This window comes from Pelobates fuscus, chromosome 3 (assembly GCF_036172605.1).
Source record: "Pelobates fuscus isolate aPelFus1 chromosome 3, aPelFus1.pri, whole genome shotgun sequence".
Lineage (NCBI taxonomy): Eukaryota > Metazoa > Chordata > Amphibia > Anura > Pelobatidae > Pelobates > Pelobates fuscus.
This window is the reverse complement of record NC_086319.1, coordinates 178863230-178878828: the sequence shown is the minus strand read 5'-3', so window position 1 is coordinate 178878828 and position 15599 is coordinate 178863230. Positions and strand designations below refer to the sequence as shown.

The window sequence follows — 15599 nt, the reverse complement described above, 5'->3', positions numbered from 1 at the left end:
ATACCAGCGGGTCAAGATTTTGTAATTTAGCTCTTGATACTTCGAGCTAATGGAGCATTTATGGGTGAGAGTGTATATCTTGTCCCAGTCCTGTGGGGTGAGTGTTTCCCCTGAATCTGTCTCCCAGTGCCTCCTGAACTTGAGTTCCACATCCCCATTGGCCTGGGCCATGAGCCATGCATATATGGTGGAGATACCTCTGTGTACCTGTAGTCTGTGTGTGCATAAGAGTTCAAAGTTGGTGAGGGGTCTGAGTAGGTGCCCTCGGCCAGGTAGAGAGTGATAGTAGGTGTGTATTTGGTGGTATCTGAACCGTTCAAGTAACGTCGGAGGTCTGTCTGGGCATAATTCCGTGAGCGGTATAAGTCCCCTCGTATTACACCATTGGTGCAGGTACATCCAGTCAGCCTGCTGGAGACCAGCTAAATCTCGTTGTGTCAGTGCGTCTGCCAAGTCTGGGTTATAGGTGATGGGGGTTAATGGGCTAGGGGAGGTAGTGAGCCTAAGTCTGTAGCGTACGGCTGTCCATACCCTGATCGAGGCGTCAATTAGGGGGTTACCGGTGCGTAAGTCAGAGTGTGTGGCGGTGTGTAGCCACAGTCTGGAGGGAATTTTCCTGTCCGCTTGATCTAGCTCGAGGGTTACCCATTGCTTTGTGGGGTATTGTACGTGCCAGTCTGCCAGCCTATGCAAGTGTGTGGCGCGGTAGTAGGTCTCAATGGAGGGCAGACCTGTGCCTCCTTTCCGCTTTGGGAGTTCTAGCGTGGATTTTTTAATCCGGGTCTGGCGGGATTTCCAGACGAATTGTCGAATAGCAGTCGATAGGGAGCTAAAAAAGGCTTTGGGCACGGTGATCGGTACTGTTTGGAAAAGGTATAGTATCCTGGGCAACACGTTCATCTTGATCGCATTAATGCGTCCAAACCAGGAGATATAGTATGGGGACCATTTCTTGATGTCCACCATCAGGGAGTGTAGCAATGGTTGATAATTGTGTAGGTATAATTGGGATGTGTCTTTGGGCAGCCAGATTCCCAAATATTTCAGTTTGGTGTCACACCATTTGAAGCGGTATTGGGAGTATAGGTGGGGTGGGGGGCTGCGTGGGGGGGGGAGGTAGAGGGCCTCTGACTTATCTGTATTGAGTTTTAAGTTGGAGAGTGTTCCGAACTCCTGAAATGCTGTGAGGAGGTTCGGCAGTGATATCAGTGGCTGAGTGAGGAAAAACAGCATATCGTCAGCGTATGCTGCCACTCTGTATTCGTGGCGACCATGGGAGAAGCCGGATATTCCCCCGTTCCGTCTGACCGCCCCCAGGAATGGTTCCAGGGAGAGGGCAAACAGGAGGGGGGAGAGCGGACATCCTTGCCGAGTGCCGTTCCTGATTTGAAAAGGGGCGGACAGTGCTCCATTGATTCGGATCTGTGCCGTGGGACTAGTGTACAGGGAGAGCATCCAGGACAGCATGTTGGGGCCGAAGCCCATGTGCGAAAGGGTGCTCTCCAGGTACGACCAGTCCACCCGATCGAAGGCCTTTTCAGCATCTGTCGACAATAGTAGGAGTTCCCTACGCTGCGACCGCGCTATATGGAGAATGTTCAGGGCCTTAATCGTATTGTCTCTAACTTCCCTGCCCGGGATGAATCCGACCAGATCCGGGTGTATGAGGTGTGGGAGGTGGCTCGCGATTCTCAGGGCTATGGCTTTCGCAAACAGCTTCAGGTCTGCATTCAGTAATGAGAGAGGGCGGTAGCTCGCGCAGTTCGCCGGGTCTTTCCCTTTAGGTATCACGGTAACTATGGCTGCTAAGGTGTCAGTGGGGAAACGGCCCCCCTCCAGTATGGAGTTGAGGCCCAGTAGAAGGTGTGGTAGCAAAACATCCTTAAACGTGCGTAGATACTGTAGGGGAAGGCCGTCTGGGCCCGGGGCTTTGTGGGCTTTGGAAAGTTTAAGGGCCGCCGCCAGCTCTACCGCCGACAGGGGTCGTTCCAGGTCTTCCCGCATTTCCGCGGTCAATTTTTTATCGATGTTGCGTTCTAGGAACTCAGTGATCCGTCGGGAGCGTAGTGCTCGGGCAGCGTCTGATGTGTTTTGGGGTATATTGTACAGTTCTGTGTAGTAGTCTACAAACGCTCGCTGAATCCCGGCGGGTAGACGGGTTTCCGTCCCGTCCTTGGGTCTAATTTTATGGATGTGGCTCGCCCTCCTCCGGTCTCGGAGTTGGCGGGCCAGCAATCTCCCGCTCTTATCGGAGTGTTCAAAAAAGAACCTAGCTGATTTCTTAATGGTACGCAGGAGGCCCTGGGCTAGTATGTCCCTCCTCTGTTTCCGAAGCGTCGTCAGTCGGAGGAATATGTCCTCGTCCTGATTTTGCTTGTGGGTTTGCTCTAGGGTCGCGATTTGTGAGTTCAGTGTGTTTAGTTGGCGTGCGTTGTCCTTTTTTCGCTGTGTGCAGACCTTTATATAGTGACCCCGTATGACACATTTGTGTGCCTCCCACACTGTCAGCGGCTGTACATCAGGGGTAGTGTTTGTGTCAAAGTACTGTTGTAATGTTAGTCTGGCCGGGTCAGTGTCCCCTAGGTGTAGGAGCATGTTCTCATTTAGCTTCCATTGTCTTTCAGTGGGTTTGTACAGTGGTGATTGTATCTGGACAGTGATCGGGGCGTGGTCTGACCCCGCCATCAAGCCTATGGTCGCCTTACGGAGCAGTGGCAGGGCTTCTTGTGCCACAAAAATGTAATCGATCCGGCTGTAACGCCGGTGCACGGCCGAGTAATAGGTGTAGTCCCTGCAGTCAGGGTTTGCCGCCCTCCAGCAATCAACTAGGCCACATCGTGTCAGAGCCCTCCCGGCAGCGCGTATGCAATGACCTGGTATCGAGCTTTCCCCTCTAGAGGTGTCTAGTCTAGCGTCCAGCGGCATGTTAAGATCTCCTGCTAGAACCAAGAGTCCTTCCCTGAATTTGTCTAGTTTTGCAAGAGTTTTGGTAAGGAAGACGTGTTGGTTGCGATTCGGGGCATATAGGCAGGCGAATGTGTAAGAGTGTTGTGCTATTGTCCCCTTGAGAAACAGGTATCTACCCCCTGGGTCTGGTCGTTGTTCAGTACATATGAACGGGATATTATGGGAGAATTTGGGTCCGTTTCTCGGGCACGTTCAAGCCTCTAACGTTATTTGACCAAAGAGTGAGTGGTGCCGATTCATCTTTAGGACCCATCCCCGACTGCACAGGGGATGGGGGGGATAGGGTCGTCAAAGTAGGGGGGGGGGGTAGGGTATGAGAGGGGGTGGGAAGTAAAGTCGGTTCGGTGTCAGTGGGGGAGTCAGTCCGTGTGGTAGGTAACAGGTACTCGCTTCGGAGTTAGTCGCCCCCCGGTGTCAAGTCCCCTCGGGGTGTGTCACCAGAGTTGCCTCCGAATATTCATATAGCGCGAGTCAGTTACAAGGGGCACGTGGGTCGCCCGTACAGGTGTGTGCCTCCGTATGTGTCACCCTGCTCCCATGGATCCCAGCCCACTGATCAAGATTAGTCGGAATCGTCCCCATCGTTTCGGGGGACTCGTATGGGGTAGTGCCCCGTAATCCGCCTAAGTGCCTCTCCAGGCTGTAATGGTCCCTTAGTGGGTACGTGTTGTAGCGTTATAGCTCAATAGTCCCCATGGGGACCAGATGTCACCTCGGGCTCCCGTCCCGGCCCTCCCTCCCCCAACCAACGGGAGCTGTGGGGTGTCCCTCACTCCCGTGTTGGTGCGTGTGCGGCCAAATGCAGTTTAAAACTGAGAAACATTATAAACAATTTAAACCTTAGAGCAGTACATAACAGTTCACGACATGCAATTTTCCCTTTAACCCCCCTCCCCAGGGGCCATTTCTTTCCCACCCTTACATCTTTCAGCAGGCCCTGGGTCAGGCTATATTGCCTACGTACTAGGCAATCTCGGGGTTTGGCAGGGTCTGGGGAGATGCGCCTCCAGGCGAAAAAGGGCTCATTTAGGGGTGAGTCCAGGGTCTGTCCCGGGCCACTGCACATTGCTGACTGTTGGGCATGCATAGCGTGGGGTGTCCCCTCCCTTATGCTTCCCCGGGTGTTCCATGTACCCACCAGAGCCCCCCGCCCCAGTTGTGTGGTTCCCTCCCGTTACAGTGTCATGCCCTTCTGGCCAGTTCCATAGTAGTAGGGGCCCAAAGTAAGGGGTCAAGTACATACCCAGTGGGTCTGCAGCAGCTCCGGATCAAGTAGCTGTGTGCTGGATAGGCAGGCCGGTCTCCGACGTAGACCCTGGGGGGGGTAGGGTTGCCCGTCTAGGTGCAGTGGAGTGTCCATGTATAGGGCTGGGGTGTTGGGCCGAGAGCTGGTTCCCCGCCCCGCCGGGTCCCGGCCCCAGGGTAGATCATTCCTCATGGCTGTCCGGGCCACCCCGGCGGAATCCACCTCCTGTGAGGCCGGTGCCCGGTCTTTCACGTGGTGCATTCTGGCGCGTTGGTTGTCTTTCGAGGATCCAATTAGATACTGTCACTGCTGGGAGGCCTGCGGCCCGTAAGAATCGTGGGACGTCCGCTGGCCAGCGCACGATGTGCCATGTGTTGCCCACCTTCGCCTGCAGGCTAAAGGGAAACCCCCATTTGTATTGTATCCGCTGATCTCGGAGCATGGTGGTGAGTGGGCGCAGGGCCCTCCTCGCTTCTAGTGTGAGCACAGAGAGATCTTGGTATAGGGAGATGTGGGCCTCCATGTAGGTGAGGTTTTGTCGACTCCGTGCTTCCCTCATAATGTCATCCTTCAACGAGTAGGAAAGCAGGTAGCAGATGACATCTCTTGGCGGGCCGTCCGCGGATGCAGGGCGCAGTGCTCTGTGGGCCCGTTCAATGCCAAAGTCCGCCGGGGCCCTGTCCCCAAGGATGAGAGTGAACAGGCCCCGTAGGAGTTCCGGTAGTGCCTCCCCGGTGGACTCAGGCAGCCCGCGTATGCGGATGTTATTTCTGCGTCCGCGATTGTCCAGGTCCTCTAGATTTCTCCTAAGTTCCAACAGGACATTGCCCTGCCTGGTGGCAGCTGTTTCAGTAGCTTGGTGCTGCTGTATGTTTTGGGCTCTGTCTGCCTCTAGCTCTTCCACCCTGCGCTCCAGGGCTGTCAGGTCTCTCCTTACCTCCATGACCTCTTCTCTGATCGCAGTTCGGATTTCTGCCAGTAAATCAGTTTTGTCCGACTTGGACATCATGTTCGCTGTGATTGTGGCTATGTCTGCCGCCATTTGAGTGAGGGATTCCCCTCTGGCCGGGCTGCACGTGGGGCTCTCAGTGTTGCGCTGGTCAGGCGAGGTCGGCGCCATTTTGGCCGCGGCCTGGTGTGCCCGCGAGTCTCTCGGAGTTCCGAGGTACCTGTCCATGGGTCCCGCGGTTCGGCTCGGCGAGCCAGTCTGGGAGGGTCCCGGGGTGTTCAATTTTCTTGATTTACCCATTTTGGGTCGATTCCGGCTCGAATATCGGTGCTATAGTGTGCTGGGGCCACGGAGCTGCGGTTAGATGCGTCCTACTCCATGCACGGTCCGGCCACGCCCCCTTATTGTGATTTTTGACGTTTATTTTACACTGTATGCAAAACACTTTAAAGGTACAAATATTTTTATTGTGACACAAAAGTTAAACAAACAAAAAGAAAACTGGAAAAAACAAACCAGGCATTTCCTGGTTGCAAAAGTTACCCTATCCTGTCAACACTTGTTAGAAAATACTTTTTGTATCAATTACAGCGGTGAATCTATTGGCAAGTTACGTCTCTGCCAACTTTGCACATCTGGATCCTGAAGATCAGAGCGGAAATGCTTGCAGGTGTATAGATTTCCATTTAATGCAATTTAAAAATAAATTCCTCCCCCGACTGTCAAACAATTCTCAGCATGAGATCTGTAGGCTGGCAATATACAGGTCTAATCATAGTACTGAGTAACAGGGGACAGGGGAGAGCAAGAAAACTCTTGTACAAGCTCCTGTCAAAGGGTAGTAGTTCGAAATGCATGCAGGGCCACATTCACTATTCCCTTTCCCATGTAAGTCTTATACGGTTTCTTTTTTTAGTTTACTATAATTTGTAGCATTTTATGGCACTCATATAAACCTTAAAGGGACAATATAGTCACCAGAACAACTACAGCTTATTAAATTTGTTCTGGTGAGTAGAATCATTACCTTCAGGCTTTTTGCTGTAAACACTGTCATTTCAGAGAAAATGCAGTGTTTACATTACAGCCTACTGATACCTTCACTGGCCACTCCTCAGATGGCTGTTAGAGATCCTTCCTGGGTCATGGCTGCCTTAACTGCATCCAAACATTCAGTGTCTCCTCCCTCTGAATGCAGACACTGAACTTTCCTCATAGAGATGCATTGATTCAATTAATCTCTATGAGGAGATACTGATTGGCCAGGGCTGTGTTTGAATTGTGCTGGCTCTGCCCCTGATCTGCCTCCTTGTCAGTCTCGGCCAATCCTATGGGGAAGCACTGTGATTGGATCAGGCTACCACTTCTGATGATGTCAGCAGACTGCTTGCTGGTCTGAGGCAGACAGGGATGAGCCAGCAGCTTCAGGCTTGAATACAAGTACGATTTTGCTATATTTAGGGAGGCATGAGGGGACCAGGGGGGCTAGATGGTGGTTTTAACACTATGGGGTCAGGAATACCTGTTTGCGTTCCTGACCCTATAGTGTTCCTTTAATTAGCAACACAGAATTTGTGGAAATTTTAGGCCCTGGTGAATTAACCTACTTTGCTTATTCAAGGCTACAAGATTTGTTGAACTTCAGCAATGTGAAGAAGACTTTTGAGAAGCAATTCCATAGTTTTCCTTAAAGGGACACTACAGGCACCCTGACCACTTCACCTTATTGAAGTGGTCTGAGTGCAGTGTCCCTATCCCATTAACAGTGCAATGTTGAGAGAAACTGCAATGTTTACAGACACTAGTGATGCTTCCTGACGTTTTTAAGGAGTTTAATTCCGTGAAACAATACTAGACATCCTCACGCTTTGCTTGAGAATGTCCAGCGTCTTGAAAAACCATATAGAAAAGCATTGAGTCAGTGCTTTCCTATGTGGAAAGCCTAATGCGTGCGTGCTGTTCACCGTGCATGCGTTTCAGGTTCCCAGATTGTGCTCAGGTCAGCATTCGGTAAGTCCTTAAAAGGGCTTTTAACCCTTTCATGGCTAAAGGAGTCAAGGAACCATGGAGGCAGAGGGACCTTTTAGTGTTCCTTTAAAATGTGCTAAAATGACACTCTAAACACCAAAACAACTTTTAGCTTAATTAAGTGGCTTTTGTGTGTAAAACATGCAGTCTTACTGCTCAGTTCTTTTCCATTTAGGAGTTAAATAACTTTGTTTATGCAACCTTAGCCACACCTCATGCCCAATTTTTAAACTTTACTTATTGCACAGTATGTTTAAAGCGGCGCTGTCGCACACTGCCCCACCACCACCCCCTTTCTGCAAAATATGTATTTCATAAAGATAAAATCTTTATGAAATACTCATGCTGACTGTTGAAATTTCACTTGGACTATTATGTTTAAGTATATTTCCTACGCCTGACACTTTATACACTGGGTGGAGCTACTGTCGTAGGGAAGTATCTATCTCGACGGCTGTAGAGATATTCGCTGTATCTATGGAGGAGTCCGTGGTCTTGCAGCATTCTCCTTAGACATCAGTGCTGTACTCTTGCGCATGAGCAAGAATACATCTGTGATGTCGACTACTGGCACAGGACTGGTTGAAAGAAAATGGCAGTGCCCGCAAGGAATAGGTCTTGTAAGTATATCTCACCTTTCCTATCCCCTATATGACCACCGGACCACCAGCTGTGATGTCATTGTTGGGGGTCTTTCTCAACTATGTAATGTCCCCAGATGGATAACAGTGCAATTTTAATTTAGACGTTCTAATCTCCTACTCTGTTAATTGCCTGTTTGAGCCTGCAGCAGCCTCCTGTGTGTAATTAAAATTCAATTAATAGAGTAGGAGAAAAATAACTTTACACGTAAACACACTGTGCTGTAAAATTGCTTGAAAATTAAACCTTTTCTCATTAAGGCTGTGTGAGTCACACCTAGAGAGCAGAAAGACTGCAGGGGCATGATCTATATACCAAAAATGCATTGTTGCGCTAAAGCTGTTTTTATGTTTCGTCTATCTGATGAAATATGCCAAACTTTTACATACAACTTCATTATAGCAGGCATGCGCCAATAAAACAGTAAAAAATAAATATAAGAGAAACAACGTTCCTTTCGGGTCCTTTCTTGGGTACCCAGACTGTATTGACATTTACACCGCTATATGCCCTCCATCCCAGAGCTGGTATAGCTTTTTTCAATGTGATTTGTGTATTACTTATTTTTATTAAATTTTATCCCTGGATTTTGGCATATTGCACTATTAGTCGTTGTATCTCCCCTTCGTCTCTCCACATATACGGATATTTTAAACCATCCGGACGGATCCACTCCTGAGAATTTCACCCCCACCCTATCCTGATATTTTAGTGAGACTTTTATTTCCGACTACCTATTCCAGTAGATTATACCCTTACTATTGGAATGTTGTTTCTCTCATATTTATTTTTTACTGTTTTATTGGCGCAGCCTTGCCTGTCTTTTTACTATTCCGTGTTCTTTGAAGGGTTGGAGGGATCCCCTTCATTAAGGTTGCTGCCTACATACATATTGTTTGTGAATTAGCACTTACCTTTTATTGTTCTTTATGAGAATGTTACCACTTTAACTAGTCAGTTGCCCTTGTTTGAATCCATGCCAGATTCACATTGACTGTCTACATGAAAAACTATATAGACCAATCCGAGTACAACTTTCATTCCATTGCATTTCTCATTATTTGCTTTCACTGAAATGTAGAGCAGCAAAGGGTGCATATTCAGATACCATACAATTTAAATTCTTTATAATTTACATTATATAAAAATATTATTTAATATACCGTAGACTTTAATGCAGAAATGGCCACATGTTCTACCCTTTGCCTACCCTTGTTTTATTTTATTTTTGTACTAAATAACGGGCTAGTGTAATTTACAACTTTTGATTTAAAGGGATCTCTTCCCTCAAAACAAGATTGACCCTTTAAAGCTGTTTTGAGCGCTTGAGTCCCTAGAGGTCTTATCTAGTGGCGTTAAACTGTTTTTGAATGTCTAAGATGCTCTTCTGACCCTTTTTATGTTTGGCCACCATACTAAGCATTAAGGAACTCTTCAATTACAGTACTCAAAATAGGAAGTAACTGATTATCTGAGTGTGTCAAGTTATGCTCTCAACCAATCACCAGTACCAATACTTGTGAATGAATCACTTCTCTGCTCAATACAGTAGTAAAACAGCAAAGGGACAGGCGTCTTGGGTGTTGAACTGCTCTAATTTGGTTTAATACCATATAGTAAGACTTCATTCAGGGACTCCGGGGCTCAGAACAACTTAAGTGAGAAGAAGTTATTTTGAGGGAAGAAAGTCACTTTAATATGACTACAGTTTAATTATATTGTCACATATGCTATGATGGCCTGTTTGTGTATGTTTCTATTTGTAATCTTTATTTCTTTTTCTTATCAGTTCCAAGTTCCAACCTGTATGTACAGCTAAATGCCCTCCAGTTCACCTTAGACGAGCGAAGTATTGTATGGTTGAACCAATTTATACTGGATTTGAGACAAAGTCTTGATCAGTTTATGGCCATGTATAAACTGACCGATAGTTCCAAGTCTGATGAGCATGTTGATATCAGAGTAGATGGACTAATGTTGAAGGTAAATATTAACTAATTTTTTTACATTTTTTTATTTTTTAATTTAATTTAGATAATGTTGGCATAACTGCTGGTTTATGCTATCCCAACAACAGAAGAGGTTTCCAACATCGGTAACTATGACATCTTGGCTCCATGAACTCTTTCTAGGCCTGATGTGTCTGGCTTACAGTGTTATGAAATAATAGGGAATGTCTGTAAAACTTAGAGACATTCTAGGCACCATACCCAATTTATCTGATTGAAGTGATGATGGTGCCTGGAGTCCACTAGCTTAATCCCACTGTTCGATTGCAAACTGATATTGACCAGTTTGACAGTGAATGAGGGTCACTTGGCACCTTTGACTCTGCTCCAATCTGTGGACTCTGTTGCAGACTAGTATAACTCTGTATTAGCTGTACTAACTAAGATCAGTGATGGGTGACATTGACAGGCTGAGAGTGCTCAGCTGATGCTCTTGGCCTATAACACATGTTCACGCTGCTTCCTACAACATCAGGTGTCAAGGAGGGAGAGCTCTGTGCAAACAGACTGCAACGATGTCCCAAGTGACAGTGCTACATTAATGTTCACAGGAGCTGTGCAGTAGCAGTGACTTGAAAGTTTAACCATCTGTATCATTTTACTCATGCAAAGCAAATGGTCTGACCCTTACCTTCTGATGGAACTCCGTGTCACTTAAGCTAATGCATTGTAGAGAAGATCTTTTCAGTGAACTGTAAGTTTAGGTTAATCTTGATGTGCTTATTCCATCTGTAAAGGAAGCCATAATGAAAGGCATAATGCTATGCATGCAATTATATTCCCTGTTCCAGTTTATTTAGTGTATATTTATTTTAACTTCTTTATTTTTCAGTTCATCATACCATCTCAGAAGAAGCTAGAATGTCATCATGACCAACCTACAGCCATCAGTGTCCAGACTGCTGAAATGATAGCTAGTAACACAAGGCAGTCCCCAAACTGCCGTCGCTCAGATTTAGAAGCCATATTTCAAGACTTTAAAGAGTATGATTTTTTTTCTAAAACATTCACTACTTTTCCACGATCACGTGAAAGCTTTGATCTTTTGCATCCAATATTTCAGAGACATGCTTTTGAGCAGGACACTCAAATGCACGACATCTACAAAGGCTATGTGACTCCAAAACTGAACAGCAATGCACTAAAAACCTCAGCTGCTAAAGACATTTGGGCCGTACATTTCACTCAGTTTTGGATTGATTATGAAGGAATAAAAAGTGGAAAAGGAAGACCAGTTGGGTTTGTCGATGCATTTCCATTTTCTGTTTGGATCTGCCAACCAGCACGTTTTTTACAATCTCAGAAGCAGATGCTAGCAGGCAAAGAGAAGTCCGGTGGCATTTCTAAAAGTGAATCAACCGACTTTGCTGGGAGATTGCAGCGTAAGCAGCTGCTGAAACAATATTATAGCACAGAGACAGATAGTTTCAATACTTCTTTGCAGAAATCTCAGTCCCTAGACAGCAGCTTAGGATCCCCTCGTACCCAAGAGTCTACTGATGCTGACATTCATGTTCTAGCCCACATGCAAAAACATGTTAGCATGCAAATTAATCACTACCAGTATGTTTTTTTGCTCTTGTTGCAAGAATCTTTAAAGGAATTGATGGACAATGTTAAGAAAGATGTGGAAGCTGTGACTGGAAAGCCAGCAGAAGAAACCAAGGTTTCGATAGGTGTGCTGCTCAAAAGTGCTGAAGTTTCCATGCTGCTACACCCACTTCCAGAGGAAAACCTACCCAAAACTCCCCCCTCAAATGAAGAAAACCATATTGAAGACACTAAACCTACATCGCCATCAAAAGACTCAAACAGTGATAATCTAATAATCAATTATGTTGATTTAACAAAAGTTAATTTAATCTCACTGGGTGAAAATGTTCTTGAGAAACCAGATCACAAGCAGATAATTTTATCCAATTCAGATACTTTGATTTCTAAATCATCCAGCGATACTGAACTCCTGACAAGGATTTCCAGTTTGGAAGCTACCTCTGATAGATCTTCATTAAAGGAAGACACTAATGGTCCCTCATGCCAGCAGGCTATCTCAGACAGTCTTAAAGAAAGCAGCCGTATGAGCAGCGATGACAGTATTTCCTGTCCGTTCAGTCTTCTTGAAGAAAATCACATTAATAGCCAGAAACTTGACAAAGGGTTAAAAGATGATCCCCTTCTCAATCCACCAGAGCTGGAGATTGAGAAGAAACCGGTATCGCTTGAAGTAAGGTATGACATTGGTTACTTACTGTATGGCTGAAAAACCATGATATGCCTCGTGTTACACGACTAATTTAATGTTGCAACAGTTAAAATGCTCCAGCACCATCTAGTGGAGAGACAAATGTTTTCAATTATGAGTTAAAATGTATCAGGATTGTTGTTGATGTTATCAACTACAATGATTTATATAGTTCCAACATATTCTGCAAAGCTGTACAAAGATCAACCAAGACAAATAATTCCAACAAAGCACATTTGACATAGGAGAACATTGGAAGAAGAGGGCCCTATACAAACAAACTTACAACCCCTTCAGAATAGACAGTTGTTTAAGTTTTGAAAAGCTGGGCACATGTTGAGATCATATAGTTAAAGGATTAAGAGGACATATTCCTGTTAAGTAGACAGGGGCATTGCTTTTCCTCTAAGAACCATATTGGGGGATATTTGTTAAAGTGACAGTTACAATCTATTATTATTTTTAAAGTGATCTAAAAATTCACAATTTTCTTAATTGTAAATTCTGCCAGTTTTCACAGAAACACCCAATTCAGAAGACCACTAAATTTGATACCGGAGAAACTGACGGAAGCCAAGCACAGAGAGATGGACACAGGTTTCTTCAGGAAGGAAGAGATTCTTTATTGGATCACCGATCGGGACTCAGAGGGACTAATGTCACCAAAATACAGCAAATTCTGAGCCCCGGACAATAGTGCAGGCTCCTTATATAGGCATATAACTCCTCCCATATTAAGCTCCACCCGCACATTCTCTTGACCAATCAATACAATATAAGAATTAACTTCCTGTTTGACCGCATGGCTTGTCCAGCACAATGGAGGAGGGGGAATACTATATCCTGTATTCTTGCACATGCTCCGTACACTACTGATCGTATCTTGCCTCGTGCAACCAACTGATCGATACGTCAGCATATGCACGTACACATGCCACGTGGTAATCTCGGCCTACTAAATTTATTTTTACCGAGATTCCACCACATTCCCCCCTTTGATGCCTCTTGATATTTTACAATTACTTGAGGCATCACATAACCTTGGTTTTGCTTACACCGCAAGTTACCTTGAACCAGACCAGACTTATCTTATGATGTGAATCTTCAACATTCATCTTCCTGCAGTGGTTCTCCCTGATCTAGAGCCCTATACTTATATATCGCCATTATCTGTGCAGCAGCCTTCCTCTCTGCTATACTTCCTATCAGGCTTTGCACAGACCTAACTACTAGGGGTATAAGACACGGTAGGAGTAGACACAACAGTAAAATCAGTAGGACTCCACCTACCACTGCCTTAAGCCCTCCAAACCACTCATACCAGCTACCAAACCAACTACTTGGATTGTACCCTTTCCATACCTGAGTAGGCACATGCGCTAGTTTAACCATATGGCTAGTAAGCTCAGCTATTGCTTGCCCTTCGTCATCTATTTGAAGACAGCAATTGCTTAGGTTAAACTTCCCACATACACCTCCCTCTACTGCCAAAAGGTAATCCAAGGCTAATCTATTCTGGTATACTGCTGTCCTCATCCTGGTATTATGTTTCACTAGGAGATTGAGCGCTTGTGATGTTTCATTAGTGATAATCTCAACCACCGCCTGTAATCTTATAATACGGTTGAGCATATAAATAGGGGTTCTATAACCAAAGGTACCATCCTCAGCCCACGTGGCTGGCCCATAATAATCTATGATACGCTGGGGAGGCCATTCATTATCTTCCCAGGTACCTATCTCTAAGGGTCCCCTTTTCTTCCTATGATTCACATCATACACTTTAACACCTAAAGTCTCACCTGTTTCAATCGGTAACAAGAAGAAGGATGGTTTGAGCATACCCAACACACATGCCCCTTCCCAGTCCTGTGGCAGCTCCGAATAGGCTTTCTTACCTAAGATCCAGTACAAATTTGCTGGGGCTCTCCAGGTAGATGTGATGGATAAATCAAACCACACATCCTTTAAATTGGCGTATCTAGCAAACGGGTTAGATGGTTCTGAGACATTTGAAGCCGACCACCAAGTTGTATTCTTTGTATCATCATCATAAGCTTTTTGCCCTAGACAAGTTAATTCTCCTACAGAAGTATTATACATTATTCCTTTCCTTGCTATGCAAACATAACCTATGATGGAGGTCTTTAATCTCCACTCAGATTTACCTCTAACACTCAAATGATAATCGGCTGGTGCAGATATTAGTTGGTCAACTGCCTCAGAACCGGACATTACCTCCTTTGCTTCCCAAGGCCATTGGTCTCCCATGTTAGTACCTCCACACACATAGCAGTTGGTAACATTAAGACTACCGGCAATACTTTCAGCTAGGTCAATGAACAGGTTCTTAGCGCTATGGGGGATCTTATTATCTATACTCATCTCTTCATAAAAGGAGTGGTATACTTGATGAGTCTGGGAGGATACCGTATCAGTCTCTATCCCTATAAACAATAATGTCCCAGGATCTAAACCCGTCCCGTATATCTGAAACCCAAATAAATTGCCATACTTATCTAGGAACTTGTCGGGATTATTAATAAGTATATGGACTGGGTTGCATTCCATAGACTTACAATATGGGCTAGTCGGCAACTTAGTCACTATCATGTCTTTATCTACTGTCTGTCCCCAAGTCGCCCACCCCACACAAGACCAATATGGGCAAAAGTTATAGTCTTTATTTGGGCATCTAGGACTCACATATTTATTTTTACTACTGGGACAAATATATTTATCGTTAGATCCATACGTCCTCTCCCATCTAAGATCCCCACATACATTCCACGGCTTTCTACCACTTGATATCGCCTTACATGCATCAAATAGCAGAACACCCGAAGAATATACGGATTCTAACACCGTCTTATTAATTAGGGTCCCCTGAGGATCTCCATTCCTGAGAGTCAACCAAATTGTACGAGGCTGATACTCCGGACTGAAGCACTTAGGTTCTCCTACTCCTAAATGGCATACACTATAGTCTATATTTAAGTATCTACATCTTGATACATCTCCTTTACATTCGTATTGTGAATGCCAAATTAGGGTTTGGGAAATATGGTTACCTGTTCTCGTAGTCTTAATGCATACCTCACAGCTAGGAGTGTCGGTACCTCTACCTTCCTGAATATAAAAACACATGTAAATAAACACAATCAAAAGCACATCTTTCGCCGTCATCCTCAGTCTTCGTCCGTGCGATGGAACCTCAGCTTCCAGGATGTGAGGGCTGCAGGGAATGGAGTTCTGCTCGTCTTCACAGGTGTCCCTTCGGGACTTTCCTGGCTTATACACTATGTGATGGTAAGAGGACAGGCTTTATTATGGCCTTCTCACTTACACCTGTAACAATAAAATTTGTAATCCACAATAATTCCTCGTTACTCCGACTGAGTAGTGCGTTTCAACCGGATCTTGCAGGGATTCTCTGGATCTGCTGTAACTTGCAGGGCCGGCGCGTCCATAAGGCGGCACAGGCGGCCGCCTTAGGGCGCACGGGCTCTGGGGGCG

The 15599-nt window shown here is 45.6% G+C and overlaps 1 protein-coding gene across 1 annotated transcript in view; it reads left to right on the top strand.

Moving 5' to 3' along the window:
• The window catches only part of BLTP3B (bridge-like lipid transfer protein family member 3B), a 176019-nt gene that overhangs the window by 103920 nt on the left and 56500 nt on the right, over window positions 1–15599 (top strand). Inside the window, exons 13-14 of the mRNA XM_063447767.1 lie at window positions 9622–9815; window positions 10674–12070. Of these exons, the coding sequence (XP_063303837.1) occupies window positions 9622–9815; window positions 10674–12070 (1591 nt within the window). The remainder of the gene's footprint in view (window positions 1–9621; window positions 9816–10673; window positions 12071–15599) is intronic.